Source organism: Alligator mississippiensis, chromosome 4, assembly GCF_030867095.1.
Source record: "Alligator mississippiensis isolate rAllMis1 chromosome 4, rAllMis1, whole genome shotgun sequence".
In the NCBI taxonomy this organism is placed as follows: domain Eukaryota; kingdom Metazoa; phylum Chordata; order Crocodylia; family Alligatoridae; genus Alligator; species Alligator mississippiensis.
In genome coordinates, this window is record NC_081827.1 from 219,431,237 (window position 1) to 219,448,516 (window position 17,280).

At 38.4% G+C, this 17,280-nt stretch overlaps 1 protein-coding gene across 1 annotated transcript in view; it reads left to right on the top strand.

Annotated features, from left to right (window-relative positions):
• The window catches only part of FAP (fibroblast activation protein alpha), a 61,406-nt gene that overhangs the window by 14,507 nt on the left and 29,619 nt on the right, over positions 1-17,280 (top strand). The window contains exons 5-15 of the mRNA XM_006277995.4: positions 4-78; positions 344-396; positions 1,561-1,633; positions 3,644-3,764; positions 4,744-4,898; positions 5,727-5,830; positions 6,172-6,307; positions 11,995-12,039; positions 14,262-14,366; positions 14,467-14,537; positions 15,594-15,647. Coding sequence (XP_006278057.2) covers positions 4-78; positions 344-396; positions 1,561-1,633; positions 3,644-3,764; positions 4,744-4,898; positions 5,727-5,830; positions 6,172-6,307; positions 11,995-12,039; positions 14,262-14,366; positions 14,467-14,537; positions 15,594-15,647 — 992 coding nt within the window. The remainder of the gene's footprint in view (positions 1-3; positions 79-343; positions 397-1,560; positions 1,634-3,643; positions 3,765-4,743; positions 4,899-5,726; positions 5,831-6,171; positions 6,308-11,994; positions 12,040-14,261; positions 14,367-14,466; positions 14,538-15,593; positions 15,648-17,280) is intronic.

Here is a 17,280-nt window from a genome sequence, read left to right on the forward strand (position 1 = left end):
CAGAAAAAAGTTAATGCCTCAAATTATGCATTATCAGCTGACAAACAATTTATAGCACTGGAAAGCAATTATACAAAGGTAATTCTTTTAATGTATTGCTTAATCAGATGTGTATCTTTTTACATCTGACATTTTGTAGATTGTGCTAACATATTATTCAACATGAGATGAAGAAGCACTTACAGAAGGTGGGAAGGTGTCAAACTGTTAATGGACTCAGCTTTCTTAAATTAAACTACCCTGCAGTATGCCATGATGTGTGGGCTTAAGGGAAGCACTGAGAGGCAGTGTGTTTCAGAGATAACAACAACATTTTTTTTTTTACTGATTTGATTTTTTGCAGTTTTGGCGATATTCTTACACAGCATCATACCACATTTACGATCCTGTGTATGGGTAAGATCTGATTGTCAAATAACTCTCTAATTATGTTCTTGAAAACATTTTTATTGGAAAGCCCTGTTGTGATAAAAGTCTTGCCCTATTCTGTTCATTGGCTACCTGCCTCTCCTTACTTTGCTCTGTCAAGTTACCTGCTGTTTGCTTGTCAGCTGGTGCAAAGTTCAGAAGTTATTTAAAATCTTCCCATGTTTACAGCAGTCAGTGTTTTGGGTCCGTCTTCTCCAAGTCCTCAATTCTCTGAGTTCTCTGGTCTTCTTTCGTTTCCTTTATTTCCTTTATTAAATTCTCCCTGACCTTATCCTGGATGTTTTAGTCCTCTGTGGTCTTAATACCAGATGTCTCCTTGGCTTTCATTTATGTAAACCTCCCCATTCCTGGCTGATCTAATCTTTGCTTTCCTTAAGACTCTCCAGTGTCCTTAGGCCTTCAGTGATGTTATAATAATTTGTTCTGGGTTTTTAGGAACCTCTTGCCTCCTCCCTAATAATTGATCCTTCTTTTCCTTGGTTCATTCATTTTCTCACCCTCCCTCCCCCACCCCCCAACTTCTCTTTTTCTTTGCACCCTATTTTAAAGGAGGTCCCGTGCCTCCTCTCATACTACCCTTGCACGTCATCCCACAACTGGCAGCATGCCTTGCCTTGCATTGCTGAGCTACCCAAGCTATTCTTTGGGCTGGGGCTGAGGCTCCTGGGTGTACACTGCCAGCAGCTCAGGTATGCAATAACTGTTCTTGCCTTATGCCTTCTACTTTGCTAGCTGCATATAGTGTTATTTGTTAGGAAACTCCCAGGTAGGCACATGGTTCACATTTCCTTAGAATTAGCTTTGATTATAATGTATATGGTACAGTATAGCCAGCGATCTTAGATGGCTCTGTAATATTTGGGCTAAGGCTGACTTTTCAAGCCATGGGATCACATGTTCAAGGGGCTGATTGTCTTGTATTCACAGAAAGTTTGTTAGCATATACAAACACTACTTGTGCATATCAGTTGTGCATGTCTAACTGCCTGCTTTGTACAGCAAACAAGCTTTCTGACATTAAATTTGTGTTGTTCACAAAACAAAAGCTGTTGGGGAACAGAGTTTTTTGTGCTTTAGTATGACTTTTATACATATGTACAGTCATTTCAACTTTCCTCTTTTTTTTTTTAGTGATTTTATAACAGAAAATCAGCTTCCACATAACATTCAGCACATATCCTGGTCACCCGTTGGACACAAATTGGTCAGTAAAGCAACTAAGTGCTAGAATAAACTTACTTCTTGATACAATAGCAGAGGTTATTTGCTTCTAGTTGTTGTTTGCATAGGCTCTATGTTTCCAGGCCTTTTAACTGTTTATCAAGCATGCTTATGAATAGGAATAATGAAGGTAATAGCTGAAGCTGTCACAGTGGAAGGGGTGGAACCACAGCAGAATAATCATGTTCTAGGCTTAAGCATGTCTTTTAATACAGGTCTGAAGCAGTTACCCTAGTATATGTTGACCACACGATCTACATGGGTAGGATTACATTCAGTATATAATCCTGAAAGGGATGTTTTCCCCCTTTTCACATTCTAAAGTATTGAAGAAGTTGAGGTTCTAGCTGCTAGGATTTATAGGCCCAAAGTGCAACCTCTCTGTTAGATCACTTACATTTCAATAAGGAACATCTGCTAGAATCTAAATATTTAAAAAACGAACACTTCATTGCCAAAATAAATGACTCAGTCCCCGAGTCCATAGGACCTGTTGCACACACAAAGTAGCCTTCTATTTTTCTGTTGGTTCTGCAGCAGCAGTTAACTAAGAATTAGTATTCCTCGGTCCATCCCTACATAGTTGAGAATATTTGTGCACAAATGAATAAATTTAAAAGTCATACACATTTCAATAATTCATGGGAAATCACTAGGAAAATATTTTCCATCTTCTAAGAAATTGCTATATCACTGAAGCTGTAAATTATAACAATTAAGTACATGATGCTTTGTTAATTCCTTTATCAAGAACTTAGATGATAGTATGTAATTAAGATATTTTATTGGTAAAATACTTTAGCTGGCTCCCAAAGCTGATAATGGAGGAAGAGAGACCAAAATAGTGTGGGATGTTCTAGTACAGTAGACTGCATACTCTACCTGAAAGGTTTTAGGGCTGTTCCTTGCTGTCCATTGAAAAAGCAAACGAGTTAACTTTTTTGTGTTTATTCATCAAATATTTGTAACAGACCTAGTTTCTTAGTAAATGATTGTATGATATTTTGCTTTGGAACAATTTTTGCATATCTCAAACTCCCACTGACTTCACTGAAGGTTTGGGATAAGCAAGAGCTGTAAATTTAGTCCCCTTTGTACAAGAATGAGCAAATTACAGTAGTTAAAAAGGGCCAGGCATATCAGCTGTGCATATGCATGCTAACCCACAATAATTCAGTCCACTTTCACTGAAGGGTAAACTCCCACAGTTTAGCTTTCCTTTACCAGAGAGTAAGAATTACTGCAGAGCACAGTTAAATTCCCCAGACCATTTTAATTCATATCATGTTCATTTGTCCATAACCTAATTTAACAAAAATGAAAAAAAATGTTTCAGATAATGTAAGAGCCTTTATCCACCTCAGCTCTGCCATGTGCCTTTTTGAGCTCAAAGAAGTTTGATTAACAGTTATGTGCACATATTTATGCCCTATACTAGCTGGCACCAGAAGCAGAACTTCCAGAAACTTCACAAAAAAGCCCATTCAAATGAGACTTTTAGCTCTATTGAAAAGATACAAGACTTCAAATGAGTTTCAGTAAGGACTTCAGGCTTTCAGGCATTCGTCCAAAGCAAACCAAACCAAATCATGGAATCCTTTGAGGATCATCTGTGACCTAATATTCTGATGTACATTTTTCCATTCAGTGCCTGTGCTAATTTCCAGTACAGCTAAAGGGAGTTGCATATTAGCATAAAAAAATAAATGTAGTGTTTTGTTTATGTTGACAAAAATGATTAACTACTCAAGATTTATAGAACTCAGCTCAGAATATGGCCTTTAATTTGTAATTACTGATATTGGCCCAAATCCCAAGATTCTTATTCAGGCAAAATTGAATAAGGATTTCAATATATGCTCCACTATATGCTTGATTACACTTTTTTATCATTTGTAGAATATAAGCACAGTATCATTGACTGAACAAATTTGATTGTAATATCTTTTTCTATCATTGTACATATTCCTCATGAAACAATTCTCATCTTTAGGTGTATGTGTATCAGAATAATATCTATTTGAAACAAAGCCCAAGAGATCCAGCTATTAAAATAACTAGTGATGGAAAATATAATGAAATATTTAATGGAATTCCTGACTGGGTCTATGAAGGTAAATTCATCCTGAACACTCTGTTAAACAAGTCTAGGTTTGGCACCAGTTAGATGGGTGGCCAAAGTAGCACCAAAGTGATGTAAGACCATGGGGTCAGTGACTTGATATTAAGCAACCTTCCTTCTGAGTCAGCATCTATCATTATGCCCATGGTATCCTTCTTGGTATCTAAGGGTATTTATACACATGCTCTAGGTGTGTGTGTGGGGGGGAGGGTACTTTATATTTAGAGTGGCTCCAAGGGCTGCTCTAATTAAAGCACCCAGAGCATTTCGTGATCAGCGTTTCCATGTTTAAAAATGGTGGCCGGGGTGCTCATAAACTTGTTCTGGTAAACTTTCAGTGCAAGAAACTGCATTTTTTCAAATTAAATTTTCCCTATAGTTTCTCCCTTCCCCTCCTATAAATGTGGTGGTAAATATGTAGAGCCATCAAGATCACTGTTCTTAACTCATTGGTTTGTACTAGATTAGAATAGTTGGTCTATGGTAAACATTTTGTTGGTACCAGGAATTTGTAATCAGTCCTAACTTTAGGAAACTAGCATACCATTATTCCTTTTTACAGTAAAACAAGAGAACACCCAAAATTGAGTAGTCATAAATTTAGAATCAGGAATAGACTCATGGATTTATATGAGTCTATTTGCATGCATAATATTATTCATGTTTAAGTGAGGGTTAGATAAACCTTTGTCTGTATTAGTTTAGATAAGGATGATCCTAGTTGAAGCAGGGGATCAGGCTAGATCACCTCCTGAGCTCACTTCTGTCCCTATTAAATGTTGATTTTCTGTTCTTAAATGCTAGAGTAACTTTTCAGTAGAGCTATGTTACTGATCTGGCACAGTTTTCTTCTTGTACTTGGCTGTCTAAACAGCTGGCACTGTATATAATTCTAAGTTTTGCAGTGCTTTAAGTCAGATTATAAAAGATTAGCGGTAACTAACTAATATGTGATTGTTAATTTTTTTCAGAGGAAATGCTTGCAACAAAATATGCTCTATGGTGGTCTCCAAATGGAAAGTACATAGCATATGTACAATTTAATGATACCAATATCCCAATTATTGAATATTCATATTATGGTGAGGAACAATACCCTAGAAAAATCACTATTCCATACCCAAAGGTATGTTGCTTCTTCCCCTTGGCTTGTAAATGCATTGTGATAGCTATTAAGTAAAGAAAAAAAAAACTAAAAACTTCTTTTCAGTGAAGGATAGCAGCGGTTAATTCTGCTCTAGCTTAAAATTAAGTTACAAAAATGAAAGCTTACTCATACAGCTCAAAGTACGCATTATATAGACCTAATTAAACAAATGGACATAGGCATGTAAGTAATACCTTATTTCAGTTAAGGTATCTATTGTTATAATTAATCTCTATATTATAGTGAATGTGCTGTATTAAAAAATTACTGAGCAATGAGAGAATGTAGTCTCAAATTTATATAAATCCTTTGGGGCCACATTCAAGCCCATTAGCTTTATAGGCTTTGGATTAGGCCTAGATTTGTAGCACTGGATTCAGGACAACTATCTTTTTCCTTCAGTCTGCATCTCCCCTGGCTTTAATTGGAGTCCCATGTCATTATCTAGTATGTCTATAATATACACTATACAGGCCTACACTGCACGCAAGAGAGAACAACACATTTTGATGTATTCTCACAAACACTAAGTTTTTCAGTCTAGAAATGTTTTAACCATTACTGTTGTCATCTTGATGCTTGAACTGATGCTAAGTGAAATAACATTAAGCTGAAATGGAGATGCCCTGGATTTATATTTGTTTTTAGTAAGATCAGAATCTGGCCAGTTACCTTCCAGAATACCAGTGTTTCAAAATTCTTAAACTATTTGCTTTCCGAAAAAATATGTTGTTGATTTTCTTTTTAATCTTAGTTTAATCCTCCAGAACTTGATTTGAATAACCTGGTAATACATTTCCTTTGAAGGCTGGGGCTAAAAATCCTACCGTTAGAGTGTTTATTGTAGACACTACTAATCCTGAAGGTTTAGGTCCTAAGGAAGTACCTGTTCCTGCAATGATAGCATCAAGGTAGTGTATTCTCAAATTTGTCTTCTTTTGCTTTGTCTATTTATTTATCTTACTGTTTTTATTTCAAATGTTGGGATCTTTGATTTTATTTTACATTCTCTATAGTGGAGCCTTATATTCATCTACCAGACAAATCTCATGCTACCCAGAAATTGTAGAGTTTGGCTTTAGTTGTCCATATAATATGATGTCCATGTGGGTCAAATCCATTACCATTAAAGCCAACGGGAGTTTTGTGATTGTCTTCAAAAGAGGACAACTGGGTCCCTAATGGAAGCATCCATTCAATAGCAACCCTACATTTTTGTTATTTAATAACCAGCCTTCTTTCTGTTTTCTAGCGATCACTATGTCACTTGGCTTACTTGGGTAACGGATTATCGGATCTGCGTGCAATGGCTAAGAAGAGTCCAGAATTTTTCTGTCTTAGCCATATGTGACTTCAAAGGAAGTTCAAATTCCTGGGACTGCCCAGAGGTACTGGACCTTGATGTATATGCTTAACATTTCTGGAACAACAATAAGAAACTGAGTTGTCCATGCAATGTTTTCAAAGTATAAAAATTTAAAAAATGAAAACAAATATAAAAAAGGATTGATTTCAAAATACTGGTTTAATTTTGCCTTATATCTCAGCCAGGAGATCGCCCCTCAGGTGAAAGGTTGAAGGGGCACCTCTACATGTGCTCCAGGGTGGGGGGTTGTTTTAATTAGATCAGCTCTCAAGAGCTACTCTAATTAAAACACAGAGTGTCTTGTGTATTCAGAATCCCAGATTTTCAAATGGTGCTTTAACTAAAGCTCATTTGATGAGCTTTAGTTAAAGAGTCCCCACCACCATTTTGAAATGCAGGGAAGCTGAATACGTGAGGCACTGCAACGTGCTGGAGCGTTCTGAGTAGAACTTTCCAGCAGACTCAATTAAATGATTAATCAAGTCTGCTCTGACACATTCTAATCCAAATGTGTCAAAGCATGTGAAAAGTGCCTAAGGAGCATAATTAGGAAGTAAATACACCCAATTTATATGCTATGGAAGCCTGAATTGGGTCCTCAGTTATTTCAATTAGAATAGTTCAAGCAATATGTTTGAAGTTAGGGATGGGAAAACACATATATCTTACAATCAGTTTTATAAAGAAAAACATTTGCCTGCTGCATTAAATTAATTTTTATTATTTATAAACAAGTTATACAAAGAACATAGAATTTCAATTTATTCAAATAATTTTACAAGTTCAAGACACTTTTTGTTATTCCAGAACAAAATAACCCGGGTGACTACAAAAGGAATCTAAAGGTGTTTATACATGTGCTTCGGGAGAGGGCGCGTTAATCAGAGTGCCTCTGAGAACTGTTTTAATTAAAGCTCCTGAAGCGTCTCTTGTGTCAGTGTCTCCGAGCTAAAAAATGGTGGCAGAGGTGCTTTAACTAAAGGTCATCAAAAGAGCTTCAGTTAAAGTACCCTCACTGCCATTTTTCATTGTGGGGACACTGATACATGAAACGCTGGAATCTGCTGAGCACGGCAATTACCCCTCTCCAGCAGACTCAATTAACTGAGTCTGCTCTGACGCACTGTAATTACAGCACTTTAGAGCAGCTTTGCTGCTCATGTATAGGCACCCTAAGGTCCCAATTTTTCAGAACAGCTCAACTGAGTTCATTAGAATGATTCATATCTGAAGAGTTACTCCAGTCAATTTGCAAGATCAGAATTGTGCAGGCAACTTTCATTTCAGGAAAGGTCACTTTTTTATTATTGTAAAAGATTTTCTTCAGATTTTCATTGAACTGAATCTCCATGCTGCAGTCAGTTGCATTTGTTCTGAGGACTAAATATTTTAGTTTCTTTAGAAAATCAAAGGGATTTAGATGATAAAGAAGTTTAGGGCTCTGTCTGGCAAGAGGCTAACCACTCTGGCACAGATCCAGCAAAGCACTTAAGCACATGCTTAATTTTCAGCGTGTGACTAATTTTGTGGATTTCAATAGCTCTACTTATGTGTTTGAAGTTAAGCATGTGCTTGATTGCTTTGTTGGCTCAGGGCCAGCGTGATTGTCATCATGGAGGATTGTGTTTGTAACGCTTGTTTAATTGCATTTCTCTGTGCAGCCCTTAATATATAGTCACTACTGATGCTTCCCTAATATTATATTTATCCAGTGATATAGGGCTTTTATCATGTTAAAGTTTGCACAAATGGCCAATTGAAGGAGTGTGAACAGATGGAGTGAAGCATTAGCTCCATTTGCTTTGGAGAAGTGTATCTCTGCATTTCCACTGGCAAAAATACTTCTTTCTTTTTGTCGCTGTTGTTGTTTTTAGATTCTGACAAGAATATAATGTGCAATAGGGGTGCTGCAGTCTAGGTGCTTGAAAATGATTTTATATATGTTTTACAAGTAATTTCTAAAGCCCTGGTCCTGTAAACAATTTAACCTATGATTTTTTTCCAAGAGAAGTCAATTTGACTTCACTGGAGGTACTCAGAGGGTAATATCAAGCATGTAAAGTGTGCCTTTAGGATTGAAGCCAATGTAAAACACACAGATCTTTACTTAATTTTACACATAATCTCAAAGAAGTAAGGAGTTCCATGCATGCTTCAGTGTTTGCAGCATCAGGGCCTTCATTAAACAGAAGCAAATGAATCAGGAATGGAGATACAGCACATTGCTTATATCTGTATGCATCTGGAAGGCTTTCCTGTATAAAGATTGGCCTATTCCATAAATGAAATTTGGAAATACAAAAATGAAATGCAGATCAGATACTTTTCTTCAAAACTCAAATGTAAACAGCTGAACATTAAGAGGCCCATCTTTGAGCAACTTTATGGCTTATCACAGATGTTCAAAAAGCCCAAGGCAGAATTGATATAAGTTACATGGTTTTCTGTAGGTAGCCTAGGTTAGATTGGTAGTGAACAGTATACTCTTGTGTTAGGGGGCACACAGGCTTTCTGCACTGGCCAAGGCCTGCAGGTTGGGGACATTTTTGCATGCCTCCTGGCATGCCCTGTGGGCTCCCAGGGGTGCCCGAGACTGCTGAACACAGTTGAGTGCTCAAACCACCCTTGATTGGCTGCCAGACATGGGCAACCACACACCCCTCCCCTCTCCTTAGTACTCTGGGACCCTGCAGCTGCAGGCCAAAAAAGCCTTGCAGCACCCCATGGTCCAGGCACCTGCCAACAGTGGCTGAGCCACAGAGGTCACAGGTTGCCCCCATCCAGGCCTAGTCCTAATGTTCTGTCCCCTGCCACCTCAACCCACCAGAGGCAAACTGCCCTCACCAGCTTCTGCATGAGGTGGAAGGCCCATGCTGGGGTCCAGGTGGCAGGGGGGCTGGCTCTGTCCACTGAGATGGTTGGGAGCTGGGGTTAGGCTCCATGGGGCTGTGCCTGAACGTGGGAGCATAGCAGTCCCTGGCTGGGTGTACAGGATCCAGATTCAGGCTCCATGGGGCTGTTCTCAAGCATGGGGAATAGGGGTTCCTGGCTGGGTGTACAGAAGCCAGGGTCATGCTTCATGAGCTGTGCCCATGCATAGGGACATGGGGGTCCCTGGCTGTCTGTGTGGGAGCCAGGGTCAGACTTCATGGGGCTGTGCCCAAGCATGGGGAAATGGATGTCCCTGGCTGGGTGTGCAGGAGCTAGACTTGGGCTCTGTGGGGCTATGCCCAAGTGCAGGGGTTCTCTTGGGCTCAGTTTCAGATGTGTAAGTACATCATGGGGTGTTTTGTGATGGGGTGTGGGGCACAGGCCAGAGACATAGGTACCCAGGTTCTGGGGCTTGTGCAGGGGACACAGATTACTTCCTTTCCTCCCCCGCCTCCCCATACCTCCCTGCTGCCTGCCTGCAGCTGACAGGTGGGAGACAAGAGGTGGGGTTGAGGGGAAGGTTTTTACTGGCTCTGCTCTCCGAGAGCTCAGGAGTGAGGCCCACTGGGTGTTCAGCCAGAGCAGCCAAGTGCAGACCAAGTACCAGCATGCCTCCCTGTGAGGGGAGTGGTTGCAGGGAACTGCAAAGGAGGCTTGGATCCTGAAGGACAGCGATCTAACTTGAATCAATAAGGGATCTAGTATAGAAGTTTGATTCACCAATCTAATCTAAATTGATTACATCTGAGTGCACATTGAACCGGATCTATCTTAGACTGGGTTCCACCATTTTTAGACTGGTCTATATGCACAAGACATCTGGATGGTTATGAATTTAGATCGATTCCCAGTCACTTAGACTGGTTTATGCATAATGTCTGTATCTGGCTTATATTGAAATTACTTAAAGCACTTCTGGATTAGGCCTTAAATTGTGATCCGATTCTGTGAGCTGCTAGTAGACAGAGACGAGCAAAGTTTGCACTGAATGTATTCTCTTACTTGAATACTTACTAGCTTATAAAATCCTGCCACTTAATATTCTACACTTAATAAGAAACAAAAACAAGCTCCTAAATTAATGGTATAACACAGCTCTACACAAAGGCTCCATCTTGCAAGGTGCTGTGCACTCTTTTGTGGTACTGAGTGCCCTTGTTTGCCCTTGGAATCAGGCAGAATTAAGGGTGCACAGCTCTTTTCAGGACTGTGCCACAAGAGGAAAAGGCATAATTTTAACGTTAATATGACTACATTAAGGATGAGAAATGCAAAATGCTTTATTCAGAAAGCATTTTGCAGGGCTCCAGACTGTGAAGAAATGTGTCTTTAAATTAACAGTTTAAAATAACTAATTTATAGAATAAAAAGTCTGAATCTCTTACAGAATTGTTATTAACCAGTAACTCATTTAGTCCCATCAAACAATGGCATTACTCTCTGCAATGAAAAAGTCATTAGAAAATGTTGGAAATGCACTTGGAACTCTCTAAACCAAACAAAACCTAAAAATGAAAAAGGATCTTTTGGAGCTGCCAGTAGAACTGATTAATCTGTACTTGTCCTTTCTAAAGCAGTATAGACTATTTTTTCAAAGTAACCCTGTTAAGGCCTAAATCTGAAATTCCTTGCTAGCATTAGTAGTCCCAAGGTCCCAGATTTTCAAAAGTAAACTCATTTTTGATGCCTGTATTCTGCTTCCTAATTCTTAGTTCTACATCACTGTTGCCCATCTTGAGACATCTTAAAGAGGTGTCATTTGCAGAAAATGTTGAGTACATGTTGCCTAAAACTCAGATGTCGTTCAGGCATCTCAGCTTAGTAAGCCCAGACTTGATGCACTGATGCACTCAGAATTATTTGTAAAACTTTGGTCATTAACTTCATGAATATGAGTTAAGTGATGTAATTTACTTCACTGGGACTGCCCACCTGAGTACTCGTGTCTGGGCTCGCGCTGTCCAGTCATGGAGGAGTGTTTTGGCATAGCCGTGGGAGCTGGCATGCCTTGAAGGTATGGATCTCAGTGATCTCAATTGCAATGGTACGACTCCAGAATTAGTCCACCAAATTAAATGGGGTGTCTCTGAATTTACATGTATATTAATAAATGAAATCACAATCTGATAGTGTTTAGTTTTCTACACAGGAGAAAATTTGATGTTCCTCAATGTGAAAGTCTAGCGAATGTTTTCAGCATTCTCTACCGTGCTTTGATATAAATGGCTCCTAAAATTGTATGATTTATAATTAACAGCAGCAATAAAAAGACAGTATAAGATGAGTTCATGTTTATTTTTCAAAAAACACAGTGCATCACCTGAAGTAAATAACCATTGCCTTAATAAAACTAGGGGAAATGTGCCATTTTACATCAACTGAGAATTTAGCTCACTATTTTAAGATAATTAATTATTCCTGAGAAGATTGATTTCTATTAGTGAAGAAATGTTTTGAGATTAAACATTCATTAATTCAAGCTTTCATTGAAAATATAGTGCACAGTACCACTTTGCATTTTATTTACTTATGACAACCACTTAAAAATAATACTTTGTATTATTGTAATACTGCTGCTATAGTCCTATTTATGTCAGATATTCTTCCAAGTTCCCTGGAACTTCTTCTTTGGTGAGTGACTTGAAGTTTAAAAGGATTTCAGTTTTTTTGTATTCATTTTGCAACCTTCATATTTATTTGATGATCTTTCATCTCAGTGAGGGAGTTACGCATTTTCTTATACATCCTAAAGGTTATGTCATTGATTTTGTTTTTCAGAACCAACAGCACATAGAAGAGAGTCAAACAGGATGGACTGGTGGAGTAGGGCTCTTTTTTCTTTTACATTGATTTCATTAAATGTTTTAGACATTTGTTTATCTTCACAGTAATATTTGATCTATGGATAAAGTGGCACCATTTTGAGTCGCACAGAACCTACAACACATGATGCCTTTAACTCTGGGATTTTCAGTGCTACCTAAGGAAGCTTCTTAACTCCCTTAAGCTCATTTTGCATGTCTCAGCATAAATAATTGTTAGATTTTAGTGAATGGAATCCATAGCAACATAACAAAGAAAGGGCTGAGGCACAGTACTAGGGTAATTCCTGGAAGAATTATGTTGACAGGACAGATAAGCCAAGTTTCTCTGATGTCACTGGCAGTATATCCTATTCCTCCAGATGATTTTATAATAGCATAATGTTTCTAGAATGCAAACAATGCTTTATGGGATGTTGGTTGTAGTCATGTTGGTCCAGGGGCATAGGCACACAAGGTCCTTTGAATAAATGTGATATCTTTTATTAGACCAACTAAATAGTTGGAAAATGTGTTCTCTTTAAGCTTTCAAGCACAAGCACCCTTCTCTCTATGCCTGAAAAGGGTGTTTGTGCCCAAAAGCTTGTAAAAAACAATTTTTCCAACTATTTAGTTGGTCTAATAAAAGATATTACATTTACCCAAAGAAAAGTACTTTAGTGCTCTTCTTCACCAAGGGAGAAGGCATCTAGTCAAGAAGTGAATAATATGTGGGTAGCTGATATTGCCTAGGAATCACAAATATTTCCAGTGGCACTGAAGCATTCAAATGTCCAAGAAGATCTTATTCATGCCTTGAGAAGCCTACACTCTAAATCCAAAGCAGATAAAGTCTGTAGACATCAAGTCACATTAGTAAGTATATTTCAATCAGATGTAAAATTATACATACATTACTCCTCAAGATTTACCAGTGTGCATTGTGGGGGACATCACACTGTGTCTTGTACTGAGTTTAACTGAAGACCTCCACATTCAGTAAGTGCAGTTCTTTAGTATACAGACATTATTAAAATTAAAACTGCATCCAACAAGATAAGACGCTTTATTTGATCTCTTTCTTCTTACCTCTTCTTTTGGATCAATGATGACAGGTTGCTGTAGGAACTTGTGGAAACTCTTCAAAAGAATTTTGCTTTACTTTAGGCATGTCTACATATGGTTTTATGCACGCCTAAACTTAATGTGCGTTTGCCCTAAGGCAATTTTAGGCACGTGTCTACACATGCACGTGCTAAGGCACATTAATGCGGTGTGTGTACTGACTTGGGACTAAAGTTAGTTCCAAGTCAATCAACATATACAATGTTAATGCACCTTAGCGTGTCTACACATGTGTCAAGGTGCTATAGCTATTTGCACCTAAATTTGATACCTGCTTTTCCAGGTATCAAATTTATGTGCGGATAGCCTAAAATTGCCATTATTAAGACTCATTAAGAGCGTGCACTTGTAGACCCACACCCTTAATGCACCTTTAAAATGGCTAATGCACCTTAAATCAGCATGTATAGACACATCCTTTACTCCTTAGAAAGACATTATGAATTCCCTTGGCTTAAGGGGATTCATAATGACTTACAGAATAATTTAGCTTTTGTTCATAGGTTCAAATCTAGATTAAGTGTTGGAAAATCATACTATGGGCACGTGTCCTTTTTAAAAATAATAAAAAAATAATAATTGGCTCCTTTGTTGACAATATAAGCAGAGATACCAAGATTTGATAAACAATTGAGACTGAACTCTGGAGACTGAACAGGGCATAAACACATTGCTGGATCAGTATGGGGCAGGTTGGACAATCTCTGCCCAGTGGTGTGCTTGCTTGAAGGATAAGCAGAGGATGTCAGTGTTTAAGTATTTCAGTCCACATTTTTCACTAATTTAAAAAAATAAAATTCACCAACTCTTACTACTAAGAAGAGAACCTTTAAAAATTGATCAATCCATGCAGACACATGCACAGTCACATACACACGCAAGCTACTCTACTTACGTGCAGTGTAGAATGTATGTGCACTGGCAGCCCACATTACCAGTTAAGAAGTTTGACATGACAGAGTAGAAGCTGTAATGTACACTGTGACAAAAGGGAGGCCAGTGAAATGCTCTGTTGTTGCTTTAAATGTGCAAATTATAAACTGTATATCATACACTGCTAAAAACCTTCTTGTTATCATTGCTTTTGTCTCATCAACAGTTTCTGTTTCTTTCTTTTAGTTTTTTGTTTCAGCACCGCATTTCACTTCTGACAGCAATTCGTACTACAAAATTTTCAGTGACAAGAATGGTTATAAACATATTCATTACATCAATGGCTCAGTGGTACGTCAAGCAAAGGATTAGCCTCATTAATTTAATATCTGTTGTAGGTTCCTGAAATAACCCTGTTTTATTGTAATCCATTACTGAATTTATTTTATAGGAAAATGCAATACCGATTACAAGTGGACAATGGGAGGCAATATACATTTTCAGAGTAACAGATGATGCAGTGTAAGTGTTGCTTATGTGATGTATGCTGTCAGTAAAAAGGAACCACAGCAGTATTCATTTTTATAGAGTTCCTTTAGTCTCCAAGACCCTGGTTTGGAGTAGGAGAGAGACATACAACCTGTGTGGAATTTTACAAATAGTTCCAACTATGTACACAAATCAGGGATTTGGCAAAAAACATGGTTATACTTAGCTGTAGTGCAAATCTCCAGTCAGTGTACAAAACCATGATATATTTGTGTGCAGATCTAGTTCACATTTTTTGCATACAGTATCTTCCTTTGAATGACCTTTGAAAATCCAAGCCTATACTTTTTCATTTTTTTCTAAGCTTCTTTACTAACCAAGTCCTCTAGGCCTCTATTTAGCAAAAAACTAAAGCACTTGCTAAATTTTAAGTATATGAGTAATTCTATTACAAAGCAGAATTTAAATGTTTAAAACTGAGTACATGGTTTGCTGAATCTGAGCTATATTTATTAATTCAGATTAGCTTTGTATCTCACAGGTGGATCTATATGATACAAGTAGCAACTAACACATGGAAATTAAATGAAACAACTAACAGTATAGACATGTAACATTTATATTGATATTAAAAGATACTGCTATAAGATAAAATGAGGCAACTCTTATATATGCCTGATTCTTTAGCCATGAAAGTATAGCAAAACTTCTGCAACTTTAACCCTACTACTCAGGGTAAAGTTAGTGTAATTTATAAGCTCATGCAGACCTAACAATTAAAGCTTAATGGCTGATGTGTACTGTAGAGCAGCAGCTCTGGTTTCCCTTTTTAAAGTGGCTAAAATCAACATATGTCCATACTGTAAGTTGCATGCTTCTTTTATCATCTGCTCAAGTTTTGATCAAATCCTTGTTTGGACAAATGAGAAGCTAGTGAGCTTACCTCATTGTTCCAGCACAAGCAAATGCAGAAACTAAACTTTCAGTTAAGCACAACTTGTTGATCAAGGATTTTCTGTTAGGTGCCTGATGCTAACTCCTAAGTTATGACTTCATGGGCCATTTATTAACATGTGAATTAATTTACAGATTCTATTCAAGCAATGAATTTGAAGGCTATCCAGGAAGAAGAAATATTTACAAGTAAGGTTTTTATTAATCTTATTTAAAGAAATACCAGATAGGATCTGGATATATAATATAAAAAAAGAGACACTGTACAGACAAGAGAACAGTTTTAAGATCTTTAGAAAGGCTATATCAAGGGGTAGTTCTACACATACATATTAATGTGATGCAATAAACTTTGGGGCATATCACAGTGGAGCTTATTGCTCCTGGGCACCGCATTTACATATGTGCCTGGGACCACAGCATGTTGAACTGAGTCCGAGCAGCCCCAGCTGGCAGGAGACACAGTGGATCAGCCTGCCATCCCAGGGCTGCTCCAACACTTCTCAATGTGCTGTGGAGGGGCTGGCTAGGGCATGAGGGTGCTTCAGTGTAGGACTAGCTGGCAGGCAATCCTTGCACTGAAGCACCCTCGTGCCCCATCCAGCTGCATCAATTTCTACACGTGCACTGCTGCAGAGTTAAAAAAAACAACTCCTCGGCAGGATAGTACTACCCTGCTGTGAAGTGCATTAGTTTACTCCAGCCTAATAGCCCTGCATGGGTAGATGCTGAGACATTTACTGCAGAGTTAATTAGTCTTCTCTGCAGTAAATATCTCATGTAGACATGTCCAAGGAGTATTTTATTAGAACTTTGATTTGTCTGGTACATTTTATGTGCAGATATTTTTTCCATGAATGTGGACTATTATACACATTACCCTAGCTGACATGCCCATATTTTTGGAGGGACAAAAATAATTGGGATTAGTGCTATCAACATGGCTTATTTTTAGTTTGGCAAGGTTCTTTAAGTAGATGTGATATCTACTGAGTAGTTGGAGAACAGTTTTTAGCAAGCTTTCGGGCACAATTACCCTTGTTCAGGCATAGGAAGTATCTGCTGTTCTGCGACTCCAAGGCATGAGAGAAGCTAAAAGTGTGACAGTATGTCAGTGAGAATGGAAATAGGTAGAAATTAGGAAAACAAAAGGTAAAGTACTGAAGGGAGGGGTTAAAGCAGGGGGAAAGAAAGCCAAAGGTGAGTAAGGTTATTGACAGCAGAACCAAAAAATACCATAAAGAAGTTCGGATGACAGCAAATTTATTTTTTTCAGTGTTTCTTACCAAAATAGTAAAAACTCACATTTGTTACATTCGGTATGAAACATTCCATTTGACCCAAAATGAGAAATTTCTATTTGGTCATCCATAAGGAAAGCAAAAGAAAGAAAGAGTATTTACAAAACTGGCCCTTAATAGCAGTAGTAATGGAAATCATCCAATCATTTATGTGAGACCTGTTATGAAAATACCTGAATGCTGAGATGGTGGGATGGATGGAGCATCCCCCTGCATGCTTGGTGGTGGACCCAGAAGTACTTCTGGTCCACTTCTGGGTCCACTGCAGAGTGTGTGGGGCACCTGCTGTGCTCCCCAGCTCAGTGACTGGTGCCTCCTGGGTCTGGGGGGGCACCCAGGGTCCCCCCATGGCTGATCACCAAGCCAGGAGGGCGTGGGGGGGGGTCCACCACCAATAAGATGGGGGACCCCCCCTGCAATCCCGTGGGACACTCCATCTGCCTCACCATTTCAATATTCATGAGCCGTGCCTGGTACCTCAAGGTTTATAGAAAAAACATATAAAGTTGTGCCTATGGCCA